Source organism: Paroedura picta, chromosome 5 (genome assembly GCF_049243985.1).
Source record: "Paroedura picta isolate Pp20150507F chromosome 5, Ppicta_v3.0, whole genome shotgun sequence".
NCBI lineage: Eukaryota > Metazoa > Chordata > Lepidosauria > Squamata > Gekkonidae > Paroedura > Paroedura picta.
The window spans coordinates 83,052,853-83,077,675 of record NC_135373.1 but is presented as its reverse complement, the minus strand read 5'-3'; the positions used below and the strand labels follow the sequence as shown (position 1 = coordinate 83,077,675).

General features: G+C 42.1%; 2 protein-coding genes across 2 annotated transcripts in view; one reads left to right on the top strand and one right to left on the bottom strand.

Moving 5' to 3' along the window:
• The window catches only part of TSPAN8 (tetraspanin 8), a 55,291-nt gene extending 47,197 nt beyond the window's left edge, over window positions 1-8,094 (top strand). The window contains exons 6-10 of the mRNA XM_077338819.1: window positions 1,025-1,099; window positions 1,181-1,276; window positions 2,769-2,900; window positions 5,445-5,528; window positions 7,862-8,094. Coding sequence (XP_077194934.1) covers window positions 1,025-1,099; window positions 1,181-1,276; window positions 2,769-2,900; window positions 5,445-5,528; window positions 7,862-7,915 — 441 coding nt within the window. The 3' untranslated portion in view covers window positions 7,916-8,094. The remainder of the gene's footprint in view (window positions 1-1,024; window positions 1,100-1,180; window positions 1,277-2,768; window positions 2,901-5,444; window positions 5,529-7,861) is intronic.
• A 9,002-nt stretch (window positions 8,095-17,096) lies between these two features.
• The window catches only part of MYRFL (myelin regulatory factor like), a 512,195-nt gene continuing 504,468 nt past the window's right edge, over window positions 17,097-24,823 (bottom strand). Inside the window, exon 23 of the mRNA XM_077338813.1 lies at window positions 17,097-17,107. The gene's annotated coding sequence lies outside the window, so the exon portion shown is untranslated. The remainder of the gene's footprint in view (window positions 17,108-24,823) is intronic.

Here is a 24,823-nt window from a genome sequence, read left to right as displayed (position 1 = left end):
CAGGGCCCTAGAATCACAGTAGTAGTAAACCTCTGAATACCAGTGCTGGGAAGTAGCTTTAGGATAAGGTTGTTGTTCCTATGCCCCATTTACTGGTCTTCAGACTAGCTCTGGAGGGAAGCAATGTATTATCCTATTGAATGGAGAACAGTACATAATATAGCCGGTGTGCAGTGGTTACAGTGGCGGAGAAGAGCTGGAGTTTCCTGGATTCAAGTCTTTACTTGGCTAGGAAGTTTGCAAGATGACCATGGACCAGATGCTCTTTTGGACTAACCTGTCTTGCAAGAGTTGTTATGAAAACAAAATGGAAGAAGGAAGGGTTTCTGCTTCCTTTAGCTCTCCAGGTGAAGGATGGGCTAAGCTGCCCTGAGCCTTCTTGGGGACCGGTGAGGTAGAAGTCAATAACTAACTAAATAAAAATGTTAGCTGGGTTTTTGTGAAACCAAGTGGCCATTGTCATGTAGTAGAATTGCTGCTTCTGTGAATTATAGCTCTTGCAAAATTTATAGAAGGCTATTAGAGACACTCTGACCCAACAACTGATTTATTAGTACATGCTTCTTCAGCTCTAGCTAGAGGCCCTGGATACAGAAGTATATGGCACTCTTGTACCTTTATAGCTGCCTAGAAGGCAGATGGTTAAGAAATAGATTCTTGTCACCTTTCATGAGAAGCTGCCTCTTTCCCAATTCCCTCTCTTACTGGATTCAGAGCCCTGCCATACTTGCATCCAAACTCTTTTTTTGCAAACTCTTTCTTTTCAAATTTCAGTTTGTATCCCAACCTTAAAAGGCTGTAGTCAAGTTAAACAGAAATAATCATCCCCTTGCCCAGGGGTAGTCAACCTGTGGTCCTCCAGATGTTCATGGACTACAATTCACATGAGCCCCCTGCCAGCAAATGCTGGCAGGGGCTCGTGGGAACTGTAGTCCATGGACATCTGGAGGACCACAGGTTGACTACCCCTGCCCTTGCCCATCCCCCAGATGATTAACTGATGCTCTTTTTTCTCTCTTGTCAGTTTTTCATTGGACTACTCCTGATCCTTCTTCTCCAGGTCGTAGCGGGCATATTGGGAGCAGTGTATAAGCCAGAGGTACTGTATTCTCTGCTCATTCCGGCCCCATTCTGTGGAATGGATATCAAATGTACTGACTGGCAGTGTGTTGCCTTCCAGGTTGAACGTGCCATAAACAGCACCGTCCAGCAGAAGGTGGAGCTGCTGAAAACAGATTCAGCATTTCAGGTTCAGTTTCGTGAGTTTGAGAAAGAGGTAAACAAAAGCTACTTATTTCAAGTGTGTTTTACATTCCATGTAGGGTGGCCTGCCTGTTACTTTTCCATTGGCCCTCTACCCTATGGACCCTGGAGAGGTCATGATGGGATGCCTGCTCTAGAGATGCAAGGACATTTCAGGAGCAATGCTAATCAGGTCTACTTCAAAGTAATTCTCAGTTTATTCAGTGGGGCTTACTCCCAGGAAAGTAGGATCTAAGTATTTTAGTAATCAATGGCGATTTTCAAATCATAGTAGAAAGCATGACCTGCTGTTTTTTACATGTAGGGTAAAAACATGTGGGGCACCTGAGGGTGGGAAGCTAGGGATGCACAGACCTGGCTGCACTCCCTAGCTTTGTGTCCTTGGACTCCACAGATCCTTATTCGGATTTAGAATGAAATAAAGTTGGTCCTTTAATTATCCTTAGTATTTGGCATCTGCCTGAAGTCTTTATGGGCAAAATCTCTGGTTCACAAACTAACAACAGTTAAAGTAAGCCATGGCTTCACTTAGCTTTCCACAAGGCATCAGTGAGAGCTGTACAAATATTAATGAAAATTCTTGCAATGGGAGAAAGATTATAAATATGTCACTGTTTTCTTGTTAAGAATCTTAGAGATTCCTAGATTTAAAAGCACCTGTGGAAAGTGTGTGTGTTTGAAAGCTCCTTAAACAAGTGTGTGGGTTAAACATCTGGTTTGGTTCACCTTGGGTGACCGTTTAACTTCCCATTTTTGTGGTGCCCTAAACCTTGCAATTCCACTTTCTAATGAAGTGAGTGAAACTGGAGCCAGCATGGTGTAGTGGTTAAGAGCAGCAGACTCTAATATGGAGACCCAGGTTTGATTCCCCATTCCTCCACATGAAGCCTGTTGAGTGACTTTGGGCCAGCCCCTCCCCAGGGTGTCTCTTGCAGGAGAGGTAGGGAAGGAGATTGTAAGCTATTTTGTGGCTTTAAGGTAGAGAAAAGTGGAATATCAAAACCACCACCTGTCCTCCTCTTCCTTTCCTCTTAACTGATACATTAGGAAGAAACCTTCATTATGCCATTGTGCTTTAACTAACTGGTGTTCTTTCTGTTTGAAAGAGAGCAGGCCTAGGCAAACTAGCAGCCACACAGTGAGTTGCAGTCAAATTATTAATTTACTTCACCTTTCTCCACAATGGGGACTCAAACCAGCCTTCTTTGTTGTCCTATCCTCCATTTCTGTCCTTCTACCAGCTCTAATGTCCTCTCCCTTTTCCTTCCCACCAACCAATCTATTTTGTCTGCTCCCCTCATCTTCAGCTTTATTATTTATTTACTGCATGTGTACCACATCTGCTTGGTACCCCTTCCCCTCATGTTTCCTGTATTTATATGCCTCTTTCTTCAGTTTGTTTGCAGTTACTTTAAAATTAACACCGCTAAGATGTTCAGCATTGTGGCAAATTCCACATTGAAGTAACCTCTCACTGTCTCTTTGCTCATTCTCCTCTGTTGCAGAACAAATGTTGTGGTTTAATGAAGGGAGAACTGGACTGGCAGTCCAGCACCATTAAAGACGGCTGTGCATGTCTTCCGGAGGATGTAGGGACCAGTGTTTGCGCCTCAGGTGGTAAAAACAAGTACATAAAGGTAAAAAGAATGTGTTGCCATGAAGGACTTTCTGAGCAATTCACTTTTATTGGGGGGAGGGCAGTATCTGTGGTGTCTTTTCCTAAACTGTCTCCACTTTCAGAGCTTGACAGCCAAAGTTACTTACAGGTGGGTCGCCCAGTTGGTCTGAAGCTGCAGAACAACATTTGAGTCTGTGGCACCCTTAAGATCAACAAAGTTTTATTCAAGGTTTTCAGGTGCATGCATACTACTTTTTATATGAAGACATGTGAGTGCACATGAAAGCTTATACCTTGAATAAAATGTTGTTGGTCTTAAAGGTGCCACTGACTCAAACTTGGTTCAGCCAAAGTTATTGTCATTTTCCTTGCAACCCTGTGGGTAGTGTTCACACCAGATACGCATGGGGAACAGGAGATGTAGCATCTGCATTGGAAACTTCTTCTATGGAAGTTTTAAAGCAAAGGCTAGATATCATCTGAAAGAAATGCTGATTTGATGACCTTAGGCAGATTGCGAGTGGGTGGGCAGGAAGGGGAGTGGCAGTGTATATCTCTTGTGGCACTTCCTTGCATACCCAGGGAATACTGAGGGCCATTCCGCACCGGGATCCATGTAGCAAATTGTTTGCTGAACAAAAAATCGCCATTTTAAATAGTGGAATTTGTTGTTATGCATACCTGCCTTTGTAGTGGAATCCAGTTGCGTTTCTATCGTTTCCCACAGGGTTCCGGGCTCGGCAAAAATCGCTAGAAAGGAAGCGCTATTGCTGAGCTGTGTCCCGCCCCTGGCCATCAAGCAGCCAATGGGCGGCCATTAGCATGCTCCCGAACAACCCCTTTCCCTTTAAGGAAGGTTAAAAAAAACACACACACACGTTGCAACGAATATGCGTTGATTCGTTGCAACGGAGAGACCCATACAGCTAGGAGGTGGTGTTTGAGCTGCCGTTTCATCGTTGCCACGCTCCCCCCGTGTGAAAAAAAAATCCCCCCCTCATGGGCGTGATTTTCGGCCGAAAACAGTGTGAAAAATAAAGTGAAAATAAACCAGCAAACGGGCCTCTATGATGCTTGTGCTTGGTGACTTTAAACAGAGGGACTGCAGCCGGGGAAGCCTCACTGGGTAAATGAAGGCTTGCTGGTGTGTTGATCTCCGCTCGCTCGGAGAAAAAAAAGTGGCGATCACTTTGCTGGAAGATCAGAGGAGAGAGCCAGGGGGAGGGACTTTGCAGAAACCTCAACAATGGTAACGCACAGAACTTTCCCGCTAGTGTTGCAGATTGGTTGCAGGAGTGTAGCGCTTTCTGGAGGGTGAATCCACTTTTTGGGATTTCCCTGAAAGCACTACAATGAAGCGCTTTTTGCGGATCAGTTTCAGGAGTGTTGCAGACTGTCAACGACGTTGTGCATAACGGCAAAACTGTAGCGATTTCAATTAGTAACCATTGTGCTATTTTGGACGAATGCGGAATGGCCCTGATAGTAGGTGAATTTCCTCCAGGCCAGGCTGGACTCTAGAGATTTTTGGTGTGTGTGTGGGGAGATAACCTGGGTGTGGAATTGGGGTCACTGTGGGTGGGCAGGTAGTTGTGAGTTCCTGCATTGTGCAGGGGTTTGGAGTAGATGACCCTGGAGGTTCCTTCCAACTTTATGATTCTATGATTCTTATCATCTGCGTGAGGTTAGTGGAAGCTGCACAAGTCCAAACAAGGCAGGCTCAAATGGCTGTTGCTGCAAGGGGGCTCCTGAGCCACAGACAGGATGGGTACAAGGGGCAGAAGCCTGGTCTCCCCCTCCCCATTACAGTGGTGGGTAGGGATGTGCACTTCGGATCACTGTCTCCCGAAAAACCTCTGAAGCACGGCTTGCTTCGGAGACAGATCGCCCCAAGGCAGTCCGAAGCACCAAATCCCCATTGCCAAACAGACCTGAAGCAGGTATTCAGAGGCGTGCTTCAGGGGACCTCTGGCCACCTCGGAGATCTTTGGGGTGATCCAAGGTGCTTCGGACGCGGCCATTTACCTTTTAAAGGAAAGACGGGGATGCCCCTCTCTCCCTCCCCCAAGAGGAGGATGATGACAATGATCATTTTATAGTTTCTGTTTCTTGAGGAGCTGCTCAGACAATAGGTGCAGCCCCCTCCAGTGAAAGTACAATGGTTATTCCTAGTGCATCCAAGGAGATCTGTCAGGGATGGCTCGCATGAGAGAAGCGGCCAGTATGTTGTTCAGTCCTAAGATCTGTGTTGTTAACATAACCATGGTGGATGTACACCAGCAAAATGGTGCTAATTGTAGCACTTTCACTGGTGTCAGGAGCAAATTAATCTGGTTTATTAATCCCGTGACTGAGCATCATCCCCATTTAAAAGGACTGGGTAGTTGCTATGTCAAAGACCGTCTTCCTGAGACCCTGAAAAGCAGCTGCCAGGCAGAGCAAATAAGATTGGCAAGTTTATGGGAGCATTCCTTTAGTTGCAGTGATATCCATTCATTCTTCACGGTGATTGTTCAGAGGCTTATGAGAAACATGTGGTAATTGTCTTTCTTTTACATTTCAGTCATGCACCTCTGTCATAATCGATTTCTTCAAAAACCACATGATCATAGTCATGGGGGTAGCATTTGGATTGGCATTTATTGAGGTAAGTGTGAACAAAACTATGAATTGCCAGCAAAGTGTGGATGTAGTCTTTTTTGCAGCCAGGATGAAGGCTGGGCGACCCTTCTGCACATGCTGCTCTTTCAATTCAGATCTGAGAGTGGAGCCATCACCAGACAAGACAGATCCTTCTACAAACCTAATAAAAGCTCCAAATTTGCAGAAAAATATGACTGGGTGACACACTACAGCTGTATTGGCAACTTTCAGCCCTCAGTTTTTGTCAGTAAAAGATAGAGTGGAGGGGGCACAGTCTTTTCCAGGGCTGTTTGGGCTTTTAAGGGAAACTTGCGGAGACCAGGACCATTTCCACATGGCGGACAATGTGTGCTGCCTCCTGCTTGCAAAATAGTGACTGTAAACCGCACGTTTGTCTGCTTCCTGATAGGAGACCCCTCCCGCATTATCCTGCTGTCTCGTTGGATAGATTTCTGAAAGGCTGGTCATGGTGATTGATCCCCGATGATTGTGTGTTCACAATAAAGATTAAAAATACACAACACTGATGCCATGCTTGTAGGGAGAGGTCTGCTTCATCACATGACCCCCCTTTCCCCATTCATGCCCTACTACCAGAAAACAAAAACATGAATGTGTTTTAGATAGGGCTGCTGCCTACTCCCAATATTACTGTGCACATTGAAGAGAACATGACAGTACATTTGATTTCCACTGATACATGGGCATGTAGCTTTGCAGTCCCATAGCAATGCAGACTGTGAAATTAATTTTTTTTAAGCAATATGGAAATGGAGAGCGAAGAGCAGGCAAAATGCTAGCAAGACGGTCACACATGTCTTCTTTCAGACAAGGCTGGCCCCTGTTTGTGCCTTGTTGTGTGCTGCGACAAGAAAGGCAAAGCAGATTCTTATATCATTGCTTTGGATGCTTTGGGCTGATCCTGCATTGAGCAGGGGTTGGACTAGATGGCCTGTATGGCCCCTTCCAACTCTATGATTCTGTGATTCTCCCACATTCCCTCATCATGGGGTAATGGGGATAAAAACTTGTGCCAAGCACTGGAGAGCTATGGGTTGCTGCCAATGTCATGAGGAAGCAACATTAAAACCCATGAACAATGAGAGGCTGGGCAGGGGTAAATTCCATGTGTGGAAATGGTCCATCAACTACCCCACAGCAACTACCCCCTATCTTGCTATCTCCCAGCCTGAATGACTCATCCAAGCCAAGCTGCTTGCTACTGTTCTATTGCAGCCAACCCATGAAAGCTAGTGCAGTGTAGTGTTGAAATGTTCATGAGAAGATCTGGGTGTTCCATGTTCAAATCCCCAGCCTGATGTGGAAGGTCATTGGGTGACTTTGGGCCAATCACATTCTAAACCTAATTCCCCTCAAAGGGTTGTTGTGAGGATAATATGAATGAGAGGAGAATGATATAAGCTATCCTATTGTGAAGGAAGGAGGGTTATAAATGAAGCTAAATAAATATAAAGATAGCTAAATATGGGAAGCAGATAAAGGTGAGTTGGTGGGTAGGTGGAAAGTAGAAAAAACACAGGGAAAAGTGAAAATATGGGTATTGCTAGGGAAGGGAAAGAGCAAATAGTGTGTGTGTAAAGGTGTGGGAATGCACTAGCTCCAATGTCCTTGTGTACCTCCTTGTTGTGCTTTATTGAGCCTATACCTTGTCCTATAAAAAGCTGTTTAAACTCTATTCCAAAAGGATTGTATGTCTGTTGCAGCCAAACTAGACCTGTGTCTTTAAGATGCTACAAGACTAATTGATTGATTGGAAGCCAGCGTACTGTAGTAATTAGGATGCAAATGATTTGGAGACAAACTTTTTAGAAGGCCTTTTGGTGCATCACTGGTGCACCTAGACAACATTTGCCACTTGCTTGCTCCTACTGACTGGCCTTCAGTACACAGGTTTTTTGTTTTGTTTGCATATTTTCTCTCTTGAGACTAAAGGATTGAGATAAAACTGGAATGCTTTTTGAAAGCTTTGCATTCAACATTCAGATGGAGAAAAAGCACCAACCCCCTTCTGCTATCTGAACTGGGTTGTTTTTCAGTTTGCTGTTTCATTAGTGTGATCAGAAGAGATTTCTTCACCATTCAAAGCACTTAATATTTTAGGATAAGTGTAGGTTTCCCATAGTGTGGATTTAATTAAAATCCCAGTATTGTAGAATCATACTTCTAAAAATTATTTTGCAAAAGGTTTTCTGCATAGCAGATTTCAGCTGCACATAAATCCAAAAAGTTTGCAAACAAAATGTTCTCTCTGTGCATTGACTATGTGGGGGATATCTGAAACTGCCAAATAATACCATAAACATCTCTCTTTTCCAGGTTCTTGGTCTGGTATTTTCAATGAGCCTTTACTGCCAAATCCAGAGAAAATGAAACCACAGAAGTGTCAGAAATCTGTCACCAGCCAAATTAGAAACCTTTGTAGACTGCAAGATTGATGTTTGACTTGGCACCCTGGGAGAAGTGCATGTATGTCAGAAACTGCTGCAATGATAAGAGCCGGACCACTTCTTCATGAGTTGCGAAATAAAATCTGCTTAAAATTAAGGAAACTAATGATCTGTCGCTGGATTTTTAAAAATTGCAAATACGTGCCTTTTTGTTTATACTTTCTAAATCCCCCTCCCTGATTATATGTCAACAAAATGAAACATTTACCTTGTCACCCATTGTGTTGACATTTCAGAATGTTTCTCAGAATTCTGATAGACAAATTAAAACTAGGGAGATGCTTCACCCTTACAACCATCAAGGTCTACACTTGAGTGGGAATAAAAAAATCAAGACCACCTCCAGTGTTTCTGAATGCCTTTGGAGATAGGCTTCTTTCGAAGGGAAGGGGCCATGGTTCACTGGTGGGCCCCATAGTTTGCATGCAGAAGGTCCCATGTTTGGACACTGGCACCTCTGAAAATAACTGTTGGGAAAGACCATTCTATGCTTGACACTCAGCCAATTGGAGCAGATGGCACTGAGCTAAATGGACCACTGCTCAAATTCAGTTTAAGGCAAATTCTTATGTATAGTAGATATTGCATCTCTGCACACTAGGTGGAACTGACCAGTTTAATCTTAGTGGAGAAACACAGCAGCAAATATCAGCCCAAGCAAAAAGATGCAAGGCCATGACCATTTATGCACTGGGAACTTCACTGCCCCAGCGCTTGTGCAGGAGCATAAATCGGGGGAAGATGAGGTGCACTGGGCCAAATGCTCCCCCTTGTGAGTGCAGGAATAGATGGGGCAACCTGCCACGACTAAAACTCCAGCCTGCAGCACGGCATGAAACCTCCAGTGCATAAATGGTCCATGAAAGACTCTCTAGATTGTCATCTTGGGCTTAGAGGAACAAGCTTAGAGGCTCAGTTCCACATCATTTCTTTTCCCATCACTCTTCAAGAAACCCTGAGTTTCAAAATGCATGCAGTGGCAGCAGCCCCCTCCCAGTTTTTAAATGTGCCAAGAGGGGTTTGATTGAATTGAAAAAAGGAAGAAGGTTCTGAAGCTTCCCTACCCCACAGTCTGAAGCAGCTTTTCTCTAACAGCATTTGCCCCCTACAAAATGCACACATACACACTTGGCACATGTATTAGACCACCACCAGAGCATTATGGAAAATAAGAAAAAGAAGCTGAATTTGGCTCCTTCTGATACATTTCGCAAGAGAATAGTGTTTTCTTCAAAACTGGACTTTTTAATGATTTCCATTCGTAATTTGGAATCGGCTTTGTCCCATAAACAATTACGTGTATGTTGTATCTTCTATAATTCCCCACCAGGTAATCATGATGTGTACAAATTGATAACTAAAAAGAGAGACTTCTCAGCCTGCATACTTTCTTTTATTTTGTCCAGGCTGGGCTAGTTCTCAGCGCTCTCTCTCTCTCGTTTAGAATTTAAAGACAGCAGTAAGAGAACCATCATGTCTCAATGGCATCTCCTCTATGGTCTCAGAGCAGTTGTCAGCTGTGCTGGAAAAAGTTTAAATGAGAATTGGAATTAGGAGAACCTGAATATTCCACTGCTGAAACTGTGGGTTGGTAAAGCATCCCATTGTTTCAGAAGGAGCATTATACCCACTTCTGGAGTAAGGTTTTTTCTTCTGCTTAAACAACCTCAAATTGGATAATCACAGTTTAAAGATCTTGATGACTGATTCATTTTTGAAAATCCTATCAAAACTGACTTCTGGTTTTAATATCTGGTATTTAGCAAGTCTGGAATGTTAGTCATTCCATTCTGAGAAAAAGAGATTACCCAAATGTATTCCAGTGCTGCATTTTTTAAAAATTAAATGTAAAAAAGTAGCGTAGATCACTTCTTGTAGACTACTTTCCACTGGGTGCCTGCAGCTGTCTAGGGTTCTGTTGGGCCTACCATGGTCTGTCAAGGAATGATTTGGTCTCCTTTTGGGTAAGGAATTTGCTCGACAATTATCCTGGCCCTCAACTTGAAAAGGAGATCCAAACATAGAACTATGCAACTGCTAAAAATTAGGTGCCTATCTGATACAAGGCCATATCTGAGGCAAAGGGAATTTTTCATTGCCCTGGAAAGGAATGCTGAATTTTCCTACACTATAGCAAGACTCAAGCTAAAGTTATTTGCTTCAACCCTCATTCTCCCAAAGTAAACTACATTTAATGCACTTCAGTAGAACTGAAGCCTGTAGCACAGTACCAGAAGTATGATTATGTGAAGCGCTAAGGTAAGCATCTTATGTTTTGAATTCATGATGGTTGTTTGCCAAACTTTCCTTTGTGTTTTGTTGAATAAGTGCTATGAAGCTGCACTGTTATGATTATGTTGCTATGATATTTAATTGGTCTGAATCCAGGAAAACCTTCAATTGGTTAGTCATCTGTCAAAGAAATTGACTGTGGTTGTCATTAAAGACTTGCCAGTTTCATACTTACTGACATCAACGGTATTCTGCTATTCCCTACAGAAAAATATTGGAGACTCTTATATAGATGGAGGAGATGAGCTGATGCGGGTGCTAAATATGATCAAGTTCTAATTCCAAAGTAACTCAGCCAGCCACAGCAGAAAGACAAAACTACAGTAGAAGGTCATGCACATAACATGGTGGAATAGGAAAGCTGTACATTCAGAGTTCGTTCAGCAGAACACTTCTTCTGTGTCTGTTACTCCTTGAGAGCCAGCTTGGTGTAGGGGTTAAAAGTGGTGGCTTCTATTCTGGAGAACTGGGTTTGATTCCTCACTCTTCCTCCATATGCATCTACCTTGGGTATCCATTGTTCTCTCAGAGGATTCTCAGTCTTACCTACCTCACAGGTTATCTGTATGGAGAGGAAGGTAGGTAATTGTAAGCTACTTTGAGACTCCTTCAGGTAGTAAAAAGTGGGATACAAAAAACCTGGCTTTCCCTCCTCCTCTTCAACACCTTAAGCATCTTCACCTCCCTTTGCTTATGGGACAGAGTCCAGACTAGGACTTTGTTTGAGATCCAGAGAACCTGATGGTTTGGAACCTAAGTTTTAGCAGAAGAAGAGATGATGGGGGTGTAGAAATCTCATGCAGAGTTAGGTAAACGCTGTTTTAAAATGACAGTTACAACTAATATTCTCTGTGCTCTCACTGGCCAGAATGTCCTCCATTTTCTAATGCCTCAAGCTGCTGGCTTTTGATCCTGACACACCTGGTTAAAAACACCCAGCTGGGTAGTGAGTAGGACAAGTCTAGAATCATAGAATCATAGAATCATAGAGTTGGAAGGGCCATACAGGCCATCTAGTCCAACCTCCTGCTCAACACAGGATCAGCCCTAAGCATCCTAAAGCATCCAAGAAAAGTGTGTATCCAACCTTTGCTTGAAGACTGCCAGTGAGGGGAAGCTCACCACCTCCTTAGGCAGCCTATTCCACTGCTGAACTACTCTGATTGTGAAAAATTGTTTCCTGATATCTAGCCTATATCATTGTACTTGAAGTTTAAGCCCATTACTGCGTGTCCTCTCCTCTGCAGCCAACAGAAACAGCATCCTGCCTTCCTTCAAGTGACAACCTTTCAAATACTTAAAGAGGGCTATCATGTCCCCTCTCAACCTCCTTTTCTCCAGGCTGAACATCCCCAAGTCCCTCAATCTATCTTCATAGGGCTTGGTCCCTTGGCCCCAGATCATCTTCGTCACTCTCCTCTGTACCCTTTCAATTTTATCTACATCCTTCTTGAAGTGAGGCCTCCAGAACTGCACACAGTACTCCAGGTGTGGTATGACCAGTGCCGTATACAATGGGACTATGACATATTGTGATTTTGATGTGATGCCCCTGTTGATACAGCCCAAAATGGCATTTCCCTTTTTTACCGCTGCCTCACACTGCCTGCTCATGTTTAGTTTACAATCCACAAGTACCCCAAGGTCTCGTTCCCACACAGTGTTACCTAGAAACGTATCCCCCATCCAGTAGGCATGCCTTTCATTTTTCTGACCCAGATGCAGAACTTTACACTTATCTTTATTAAATTGCATCTTGTTCTCATTTGCCCATTTTTCCATTGCGTTCAGATCTCGTTGAACTCTGTCTCTATCTTCCGGAGTATTTGCCAGTCCTCCCAATTTGGTGTCATCTGCAAACTTGATGAGTAGTCCCTCCTAGGATTCTGCCTTTCATAAAAAGGAGCTTTCACAGTGTTTTCCCCACCTGGGATATTATTCCTGGATGAGGCTGTGTCCTAGGGTCAAAATTCAGGCTCAGTTCAGCCATAAGAATGCAGTGAAAGTTGTTGGAGGCCTGAGAGACTTTGCTGTGGAGCAGCTGGGTCTGAAGCTATGTCTGCTTTCTAAATGTGTTGAAGATACCTCACTGAGCTAAGAACTCCATGGATAGTCTGGCAGACACCCCCACACAAGGGCTAGGTCCCCAAGGAACAGTTTTTTTCCATTATAGCACACTATAAAGCTGGTTCCCAAATATGGAAAGTTAGGTGATTCTGTTGTCCTGAACCCTACTTCAACCAAACAAATGTTCCCATATTTACAGGGCAGGGTATCTGAGAAGTCTATATTCTGGTTTTTATATTTGTGTGGAGATTCATACTGAGTATGTAGTATGTGGTATCAGTAGACTCTCTAACTTGGGTCCAGGCCAAGATGTACATTTCGAGCCCCAACCAATTTGGAAGAATTAAGCTCAGTGTCACTGTGGAAACCTGACACAATTGATGTGTGTGTGTGTGTGTGGGGGGGGGGGGATAAAGGGATCTTTACCTGGAACTCAAAGTACTTCTGTGCTTCAAAATTGCTACCAGTAACTATGAAGCCATCTTCCAAGACAAGTTATAGTGTTTATTTAGGATAATATAGGAGTACAAGTCTAGAATCATTAGAGTACAAGAATCATTAGTCTGATGCAGCATTTGATATGTTTTCTTATGATCAAGTACATACTGGGAAAATATTGAATCCTTAGAAGCCATGATATTGCAGAATAATCAATGAATAATAATTATGCTCCTTCATAAGAGAAAAGCAGTGTGTTAGAAAGCTGGAGATGTCAACACCTTATTAAAACAAAAATATCAAAGCAACTTTTAAAGAAGTTTCAGTAACTATATCAAAAGGGAATAGTTGCATGAGTTGCATTAGCTTGCTTTTAAAAGTGCCAGGGCCAGTTTCTGCAACCATATCTACCACGTAATGTTAATCTCTAGAACAACACAAAATGCAATATGACAGTAGATCCTCAGTGGTATGGTAAATCTCTGTTTATTTTTTAAAAAATGGTAATTATTACAGTCACGGTCATGATCAGATTGTATATTAGCCAGTTGAATCAAACAGATGGGAATGATCTAAGGCCAAGACATTAGATATTACCAATAGCAGAAATTGTAGGCACAGATTATTGCAATCATAGGTTTTATCTGAAAAGATATATGGCATATGGCCTATGCTTGTCTTTGCCAGAAGAGGTGAGACCCAAATGAAAATCATGCCTGTTTTTATACAAGCTGGTGATTTATATGTTAAATATCTAATTTCCAACTAATATAGCACTACACTTAGCTCAGACTATCTCCAAAGAGCAATTTGTAACATCAGTTTTTTAGGAAAGGCTGTCCTCCTAAGGGATTAATATTTGGATGTAAAATGAAGCTTGTGGCAGAATCCAAGATGGAAAAGTACAGTCAAGGAAGTTTTAAAAATAAAGAATTTATTAATAGCTTCAGAATTGAAAAGCAGAACCGGAAAGCCAGCTTCAGACTGTTTCTAAACCGGAGGCTCTATGCCGGGCTGCAGGCTAGAGTTTAAGCTGGGGCAGGTTGCCCCATCTCTTCTTGTTCCCACAAGAGGGAGCATTTTGCCTGGTGCACCTCATCTGCCCCGGACTTGTGCTCCTGCACAGGAGCCAGGGCAGTAAAGTTCCCAGTGCAGAAATGGTCTCAATGAGGAACTAAGTGGGGAAATGTATAATGGTGAGAGACATGGATCATGCATGCACATTTTCATGGGATGATGGCAACTTCGATTAGCATGGATGAATGTTTTTTTTTCTTCATCAAAAAAACACACACTTTTATCCCACCTTTCAATTCAGGTGGATGCACCTGAGGGGTGGGGTGTGATATAAATTTTTAAAAAATATATAAAATAAGGGAATCAAAAACAAAAAGTAAACAACAGAGCAGCCAGCAACTAAAATAAAACATATTCCCAATAAGCTAAAGCCAATGTCATATATGAAAAGCTACCTGAAGAATGAGTTTTAAGCTTGTTTCAGAAAGCCATCAATAAAAAGGCAGAGAATTCTTCCATCTTGGAGTTTTTGGCAGAGCCCTTGTCTGAAGATGACCTGAGTCCCTAGCTTGTTCATTTGGGAGAAAGTAGACTTTAAGTTGCCCTCACTCATCAACAATCTGGCTAATATTTCCTGAACCACTTGTAGCTTCTAAACAGTAGCCCCTCATCAAATATGTTTCAGTAACCCAATATGATTCTACCAAAGCACATCACCCAGTACAATGATCACCCCAATTCAACAGGTAGAGTGATCAAACTGTAGCAGATCAGAGTACATGTGAGAAATGGAGGAACAGGATACACTGAGTGTAAAGAGACATGTACTTTTCTGTGAATACTCTAAAACACAAAGTTGTTCGATTACGTTAACAGACGAGAAGGTTCATCAGGATAATGAAAAAGTATTACTTCTTCATACAGCACATAATTTACGTGAATGAATAAATCAGTCAGGGTTCCCCCCCCACACACACACACACACACACTGCCATAGTGGTGGCTGATAAGACCCAGCAGGACATTGCTTCACGTGCAAGATTTCCTTTCCTAAAGCGGTTTTAAGCGTGTGTATACATGGGGCCTGTTTATTGTCATGTACAAGCTCCCCCAGTGAACTGAATTTCTTAAAATAAAGGAATCTTACCCTGAAACAGAGTTATGCCTTTCTAAATCCACTGAAGTCAATGAGTTTAGAAGGGACTCAATTAAGTCATGCTCTGATGGTTTTGGAACTCAGAATCAATTAGGCTGTAGGCATTTAGAGTCTTCAGGATCTGAAAATGATTCAGTCAAGGACATCACCATCTGCTCCAGTTACCCCAAGTCAGAACCTTCAACATATCAGATACACCCATTCTAACTGAAGCAAGTAAAAGCTATTATTGGAAACACTGTTTAAGTAATTTGGACAATCACAGCCTACAGCAAATTGTTATGAGATAGACTTCCAGTTCCCCTTGATGTTCTTTGCACACTGCCTATTTTGCCATTATCCATTACATAGTAAAATTCAGATTAAATGAATATAATTATTTTATTTTGTGAATAGTTAAAGCAAATTTGTTTGGATACTTCCTAAAATTTTAGTGGATGTGAGGAAGAAGTTTTGCTAATTCCCTGTCCCACGATAGATATGTGATCCTTCCCAAGCTACTCTTGAGGGTCCCCTGTCTCCCAGGTAGGGAGGCAGAGAAGTCATTCTCTGTGTATGGAAATCTTTCTGACTGCAGAAATTCTAAGTGGGCTCTGAGTGATAGTTTGCCACGTAGCCTACTAGAGTGAATGATGGAATTAAGAAGTTTCCAGTTCTTTAGATAGCAGATCATATGTGCTTCACAAAAACCTGCTCCAGGATCTTTTTGTACTGAGTCATTTTGAATTACTTTTTTCTTACAGAGGACCATCAATAATCCCACTTTTAAGGGACATAAAATCCTTTCCAGTTTACGTGGTCTGTGGTTTATCCAAGAAGATCAATATTTTGAATGGCATCCTTGTTTACATTACTAAATGTTGAGTTATTAAATACATATTTTAAAAGTAACACGTTGATACCAGTTTAATCTTTGGCTTAAATTCAGAGTATTCACTACAGGCCTAAAAAACTTTGGACAAAAGTTGTTTCTCAGAGCTAATGTTGGCTCTCCTTCAAGTGTTTTCAAAAGACTAGCTTTTGGATGGAAGTAACTGCAAGTTGATTTTAATAAGCCCCCCCTTTCTAGCTGTAAAACCCTCAACCATGTTATGGGAAAAAACCCACAATTGTCATGGATTTCACATTGATAGAGAAAAGTTGGTGATCAGGAGGAATGTATTTTAAGTCTTTTGAGAGAAGCAGTTGGCCTGTGTTTTGTTATATGGCAGACATTCATGTTTGAAATCATAGGTGGTATAAATTTTTATTGTTATAAATCCTCCTGTGTTGGCTTATTTATATAGCTTGGGATGGATGTTGAATCAACTTATGCTAGAATATGCTTGTGTATCAAAGCCAATGGCCATATATGCAGCAACTAATAAATTTAAGGATTTTTTTTTTTTAGTCTTGAGTTGTCAGTGTATGAGATGCTATGCATTTCTCAGGAGAAAATGGCTCATATACCATAGTGTTTTATTTGTTGATTACTAGGAGGGTATTGGGGAGTAATTTGTTTTCTGTCTGTAATGGTTTGATTTTTAAGTCACCTTAAGCCAAAAGGAAAGAGTTGAGGTTTGTGACTGTAATAATTGAGGTATCTGAAGGAGGAACGTCAGAGATATGGACAGGTCATGAGAAAAAAGAACTGGATCACTGAGCCCTAGCACTGTCGATCATTATAGCATTGGGGGATACAGTCAGCACAGAATGTGCATATTTTGAACATGTGTGCATGTTTGGACATTTGATGTTTTGTCTCTATCATCATATAGTCAAAAATGAATTAAGAATGGAAGGAACATTTTTAAAAGAAGGAAGAAACCATAATGACATTGCCATGAGTCTACAAAATCTTTCAGGGTTTAAGGTTTAATTTATAGTTTGAGGATAATAGCAGACACTTTGAAGAGAGTACTTATTAAAATGTTTATTCATATTGAGTTCAGATGTAAAGCAAAGTATCTCACTTCCTTCTGATGTTATATATGATTTTTTTCACAAATACTTACTACAGGTATCTCCCAGATCCAATGGTTGTGTTTTAGAGCAGTTTATAATAGTAGACTTTTAGTAACTGATAAATTACACTTGAAAAAGTAATATCACCATATTGTAGAAACCAAGTTTGAGAACAAACTCCTGATATGAATCTCTGTGGTAACTTAGATCTTCCTGGCAATCACCCCTGGTTCTCCCCTGCTTCTGTAAGATTCAAACATTTGTATTATTTTTATTTATTTAGAACACTGGTATTCTACATCTCAAATAACTGCTCAAGGCACCTGACAGAAGAAATACAACAATACAAATTAAAACAGTAAAAATCAATGCAAATAATACCTCTACCTTTATAATACTTAAATCTAGTCAAACAATCTAAGGATCTAACATAAAAGCATGATCAAAAGAATCAAGGGAAGATAAATACATACCAAGATAATATATATTTTTAATTGCTAAAAGATTAAATAAAATCTCACTTAAAAGCTTAACTGAAGAGGTTTTGGCCTGGTAAATAATCAATCACTAAAAATAAAGATCAAGTTGACAACTCACTCCCTATTTGATTGGTCCTCCCTGGCTGTCTCCTGCCAATGGGGAGACAGCACTGTCCCAATAAGGGCCAATCAGTTCAGATTGCATGCAGATAGGGAGAGAGCACTGTCCCAATGGGAACTAATCTGTTCAAATTACATGCAGACAACTCACTCCCTACCTGATTGTCCCTCCCTGGGGGTGTGCCATCAACAGGAGAGAGCACTCTCCCAATTAGGCCCAATCATAGGGCTTATCTGTCCTCTTCTTCCTGCTGTGTGCCAGATGGAAGAGGTGCTGGCCTGAAAGTTGTTCATCCACTGCCTCTTCCTACTTTCCTACTGGTGTGGTGGTTTTTAGAATGCAGCTCTCTTCCAGCGCATAGCTTGTGGCCTGACAAGGCAGGGACCTGCAGCTGGACGATGGGCAGAAAAATGCGGAGCTCCCCAGCCTTATCTGTCCAGCCTGTTCTTTGGAGATGTAGCAGATGGTTTGTCAAAGAGCCACGAATGGTCCCCAGGTCAATGAGTATCACTGATGTAACATGTGAATAGGGAGAGGCCCTAATTTATAGAAAATGGACTATTTTAAAACCCATATGATCTGCCTTTTCTACTCTATCTCCTTCCTGTACTTTCTCTGTGCTTAGATAGTGAAGTCCTCTCATACATGTTGAATAACGTAATTTCAATCCTCTTTCAGTGTACTTTGACACTGGATTTTCTATGTGAAATGGTAATGCAAGCAATTGCTCAAGTGCATTGAAAGTGCATTATTCAGTGTACTTCAAAGTTCCAGCACCTAATTACTGTCCCTCCATGTCTTTCCTCTGTGTCACTCCGTTGTGCTTCCTATTTGTACTCCTACCTCTCCATTGATTTGTGAAGAATGCAGGAAACAGGTATATGAAATCCCAATAATGAATGCAGTTCTCTAATAAATGGGCTTCTATTTATTGCCAGAGGGGCTGTTGGCAAAGTATTCTGTGTTTTCACACAGCTTTCTTCAGCCAGAAACAACCTTGTATTCAGACAGCAAAGCAAGTAGTTGGGTTGATTGGTTGGGTGCTGTGAAAATAAGTGCTCTACTACACTTCATATCTCTTAGACTTTCAGAGTTGGGCCTTTTCCAGGCCTTTTCTTTTCTTTTTCTTTTTTTTGGGGGGGAAGTACGTTTTTGCTTTTATTAACCCTGAACTTGTAGGAAACATCTGGTTTGACTCAATGCCATCCAAAGAAAGAAAATGCAGTATTAATTTTGATATGATAGTAAAGTGGTTTGATTGCACAAACACTGACACCAGCATTGTATCATTTACAATCTCTAAAAATAAATAGTTTTCCATAAAAACATTACAAGATCCTATTAGGCCTCACTGTTATGACTTGCTGTACAATATATGCTGCCGGGAAGCAGTAAATCCTCTTGGAACTCAGTGTATGGTCTGTACTGACTTTCGATTACGTTAAAGAGAATCTGTTACCCATGTAAAACACAAACGTGGCCCATCTGTTTCATACACTGCCGTACAATTTCACTGATTAAAAATACTTGGGCCCATGCCAAGGTTTTCGTCATACTGGCTGCCTGACTGTTATAAGTCAGCCCCTGCAAATGGACAGATCTGGAAGTTCAAAGCTTTATTTAGATTGAATGTACTTGTAAAGGGGGGGATGCTGTTTGTGTACAGAATAATGGCTTGTAATTTTTACAGATTTTTTTCATTAATATCACCTGAATACAATATGTATGCTATACAACAACTTCTAAACAGGAGATCTGGTACCTTTTGGCCAGTAATTCACAAGCCATCTGGTTAACAGGTACTGTATTGTGTTTGTAGTGTGACACACCAAATGAAAATGTCTGATCTTTTAAAAACTACAATAAATTTCTTAAATGGCTTTGTGTGAAAGGTTAAAAAGCATAAGATAGAGGGTTTGGGTTACATTGCCTTTAATTTGAAAAAGGTATTAGTGGAGCCAGGTGGGCTACTTCTTTTCTACCTGACTCTGCCAGCTTTTTGAATCTGTGAACATTATGCCCATATTCAGATGAAAATTGGAAATAATCAGTCATTGTTTCAGGAACTTCATTGTTTAATAACATATAAAAGGGATGAGCTACTTGCTAGTATCCTTTGAAGGTGAGGTTCTCAAGTGTACACAACAGCAGATGTTCTAGGGTGGTAGTGTGATCTGTGTCATGTAGAGTGTGCTATATTCCATATCATCATGATTTGGTAGGTGATACAACATGATGTGTCATGTGTCATACATGATGTTATAATAAGGAGCAGACAGTCCTGATTTTGATGGACCAATGCTCTGATGCAGGATAAAGCAGCGTCATGCATTCACTACTCTCAGTATTTCAATAACAGAAGAAAGACTCTTTGAGGATACCTGAATTTCATTTTGTGTAGTGAGAGGCATTCAAGGATGCCCTTTACTGAAGAAAGCATCACTGGACCTGTGTGACCCAGCCAGCTACCGCCCCATGTTGTATCTCACATACCTGGGAAAGGTGGTTGAGCAAGCAGCCATGGGCCAGTTACTAGCATACCTAGAAGAAGGATTGGTCCTTCACCAATTCCAATCCATCTTCCACCCTGGCCATGGGGTGGAGACAGCTCTCATCGCCTGACAGGTGATCTCTGGAGACAGCTTGACAAGTCACTGCTGCTTGTATTATTAAATCTTACAGCAGCATTTGACATGGTAGACCATGAGCTTTTTGCTCACCACCTTGTAGTTGTGGGGATAGAGGGGATAGCCCATCTGAGGGTTATGTCCTTTCTGTACAGTCAAATATATAGGGTAGCAATCAGGGAGAATCAATCACAGCTCTGCCAACTCCAGTGAGGAGTCCCACATGGAGTGGTTCACTCCCCGACATTATTTAACATTTTTATGCACCCTCTTGCCTGGCTGATCCAGAGTTATGGACTTGGGTGTGACCAATATGCGGATGACACACAGCTTTATCTCCTGATGGACAACCAACTGGATGCCCCTCTGGACTCATTGGCCAGGTGTTTTGAGGCCATGCTTGGGTGGCTCAATGGTAGTCACCTGAATCTGAACCCTTCAAAGACAGAGGTCCTGTGGCTAGGGAGGTAACGCCCAGAGCCAGAAGCACATCTCCACACTTGGACAGAGTGTAACTAACTACAGAACACATTGCCTCCTAGAGAACACTGCAGTCAGCTATGGTTAAGTGACTGGTTGTCCTCAGCCCCAAAGAAGTGTGACTGGCCTTGTGAAACGAGCTCCTGCAGAACATCATGGCCCTGACCGAGCTAACACAGTTCTGTGGAGCTCTTCCACTAGGCATCTGGTTGAAGCCAGTATGCCTGGAAGAGAAGAACAACATATAGGCCTCCCCTACCAGTCTGAGGTCTCCCACATCCTCCCTCTCAAGGGGAATTAATAGCAATGACTTAGCACAGGATATTTATTGTAAGCTTTAGCAGTTTTATTATATTTTATTGTATTTATGTATTTTATTGGTTTTATCTTAAATGTTGTACACTGCCTCAAGATGACAGGCTGTAGAGAGGTGGCTTATAAATCTCAATAAAATAAATAAATAAATAAATAAATAAATAAGCAAATAAATAAATAAATAAATAAATAAATAAAATTGAGTAGAAAGGGTAATGCTAAATAGGCCCGTGATATGGTCCAAAGTCATACAATACAGCAACTTTGCTGAAGCTGAAGAGGTCTGGCTCTAATCAGTGCACGGAAGAGTTACATCATGAGAATATTACACTTGCTGTGATGGAGGAAACACAGGATACAAATCCAGCAAGTACATGAAATGCTGGTATGGTGCACTGGGGTAAATATATTCAACAAATAAAAGTAGGTGGGTTTCTAAAAAAACACAAGCTTAATTTTTAATTTTATGTACTTCATTTCTCTATGATGGTCACCATTCACCTGAAAATATTCAATAGACTTCACTGGAACATATCTTTAACCGCTCCTGTGGAGCGGATTAAATAAAAGGCTAAGGGCTCCTGGGGAGGAGTTAGGGTGGGCCCTGTCTGGGATAAAAACTTGGAGTGGCACTCAGGGGCCAAGCAGCCAATGGGGAGTCGTACAAAGCGCGGCTCCCCATTGGCTATTTGGCCCAGCCTCACCTCGGCCACCAGGGGACTCACCACGCAGACGGAGAAGACCTCCGAGCCGGTGAGTCCTCCTGGGGACCTCTCTTCCCCGTTGGGAAAGGAGCACGGATGCCATGTCGAAGACGCGGCATCCCAGTTCCTTCCCAGCCCCCTGGTCAACACCGCAAGTCTTCTCCCCTCCCCGGGTTGCTGCTGGGGGGGAGTGACCGCCAGCATTTCCCCGGCCCCAGGAGCAGACACTGCTCCCAGGGCCAGGAAAAAGCCCCGGGTCCCTGTCGACGGGGGTGGGTGGGTGGCGGCCTTCTCCCGGCCTAGAGAGCAGCCTCGCCGTGTCACAGACGAAGGCTTCCCCGGGGGGGCCTAGCGCCCATTTTATTTAAAAATAAAATGGGCTTTGTTTCTAGTATAATATACTAGGTTATACCCAGTTTACAGTAGGTTAATTAAATCAGCAACTTTATTTCCAATAATGTGAAAGTTGTCATACATTACTAGAGGGTTCCATGCTGTTTGCCTAAAATGTGCTTAGAAGAGAAATCCTATGGTATTTGACCTACACCTACTATTGCTACAAATGCAGTTTCAGGGAATCAGTTCCTGCAACCACAGGGACATATTTCCAACCTCTGCTTTTCCAGCAATGAATTGGCTTCAGAAAAATTAATAACATGAATCATATTCAGGGATAAATGAATGACTGTGGTGCTGCACCTAGGACCTGGTGAAGCCCATCTCTAAATGTCCACTCTAGCCCAAATTTACCCAGGGGGCTGCCCTCAGCTCATCTAGTGCATGGATTCCTATGAGGATAAAATGTAGGGGGACCATTAGACTCCTTGGAAGAAGAGCAGAATAAAATAACATGATAGTTTAAATATATTCCATGAAGAACTCTACCCAATTCACTTCTATTGTCATATGATATTTAGCTATACTAGAATCCATAAATGTTCATTTTTGTGTGTGCAGGAAGTAAAGTAAAACTGAAACAAGAATAAGTGAGAGAGTTCTTTTGGTTCCCCTGTGCTACATGCTTCTTCTTGAGTCTTATGGAAGTCATTTAACTTTTTTTGGTATGTATAGTTTTATTCTTTTTCACACAGACTCCCTAGTTGCATTCCCAAAACGTTAAGATATATCATGTTGATACTATTCTTTAAATCCCTCTATTGGGTCTGTTTACTGCAGTTAATGAAAATAATGTGTGATTGTTACACAACATTTTTAAAACCAAAAATGGCCTACTCGGTTTGGCACTTTGTCCAGCTTCACAGCTTCACTTTCCCCCACTTTTGCAGAAGAACAACATTTACACGGCTGGGGGGGGGGGGGGCGCAACACAAACAAAAAAAATCTGAATTTTTGTCTTGACTGTTAATGTTTCAAAGGAAGGGCCAGTGGGGTGTAGGGATCAGTGTGTCAGGCTGGGATCTGGGGGAACCAGGTTCAAATCCCTGCTCTGCCGTGGAAACTGGCTAGGGGACATTGGACCAGTTGTACAAACACAGGATTGGTATGATCATGAAACAGAGGCAGAGAAGGGAAGGATGTAAGCTGCTCTGACTAAGTCTCCATGGGGGAGAAAGGCACAGTGTAAGGGAAGTAAAGAAATTGGGTCCTAGTGTGTTTCTAGAATTACATGAAAATGCTGATTTTAAAAATACTTCACAATCTACTAAACTATTTATTTATTTATATTTATATACCAACCTCCCTGAAGGCTCAGGGCAGTTCACATAGAACAGAAATAATACAGATAACTTAGTTAATCAATAATAAAGTGATAACAACAAGTAACAGAACAGTAGAAAAATATGAAAAACACCAATTAATGCATACTGATAGCGCAGTGAGTGGGGTGGAATTGTAGTAGGTGCCATAGGAAGGAGGCTGAGGTGGGGGGCCAACGGGAAGTGGTGGTTCAGGTTGGCCTCAACCAAATGCCTGATATAGGAGCTCCCTTTTGCAGGCTCTGCAAGTTCTGTCAGGGCCCTGATCTCTTCTGAGAGCTCATTCCACCAGGTGGGGGGCAGGATGGAGAAAATTCTGGCCTTGTTTGAGTTCAAGTGAGCCTCCCTGAGGCCAGGGATCACCAAAAAGTTGGAAGTGCTGGATCGTAAGAATCTTTAGGGAATATAAGCAGAGAGGCGCTCCCTCAGGTACAGTGGGCCTATGTATGGATTTATACTCAGTCCTCCATATTTGCATTTTGTGCATCTCCCAAGATGGTGAGGGTCAGGTGCTGCCCATTCTTGGGGTGGATGGGGGTGGGGGGATTTCAACAGTAGCTCCAACTTTGTGATAAGGCCTGCCTTGGAAGTTAGGAACATTTCCACTCTTTTAGAAAAGCCTCCAAGGCAGTTCATTTAAAGAAAGCTTTTAATGGAAGGAAGAATCAATTTATTACATTTTTGTCGGGATTACATGAATTTTTCTTAATTTGTTGCAGTTGATTGAATTGTCATTTCTGTAGCTTGCCTTTTGTATGTTACCAGGTTTGTTTCCTCTTTTAATAGAATAAAATGAATCTCAGTGGTTGGGGACGGGGGATGCGAGCTTGGGATTACTCTCTACAGTCCTATGCAGACATTCAGGTCTGTTCATGCTAACTGGGAGCCCGTTAGATATGCATGTTGCCTGCTGGGTTATATGCAGCTGTCCAAGGATACAAATGAAGGCTTGTCGAATCCCCAATCCAGACAAAAGAAAAATTAAACATAGGTAAAGGTAAAGGTATCCCCTGTGCAAGCACCAGGTCATGTCTGACCCTTGGGGTGACGCCCTCTAGCGTTTTCATGGCAGACTCAATGTGGGGTGATTTGCCAGTGCCTTCCCCAGTCATTACCGTTTACCCCCCAGCAAGCTGGGTACTCATTTTACCGACCTTGGAAGGATGGAAGGCTGAGTCAACCTTGAGCCGGCTGCTGGGATTGAACTCCCAGCCTCATGGGCAAAGCTTTCAGATGGCTGCCTTACCACTCTGTGCCACAAGAGGCTCATAAATTCAACATAAATGCTTGTAAATAAATTTGATTCTTACTAACAGTTTATGTTGTATTATAATCACTGTAATTCAAATGAATTCTTCAACACGAATAATGGAGAAACTATCTTATGCCTTGAATAAATCTGAAAGGTGCCACTGGATTCTGATTTTGTTTTGTTATCTCCTACTAATGATTTATTTTAAAAACTGAGAAAAA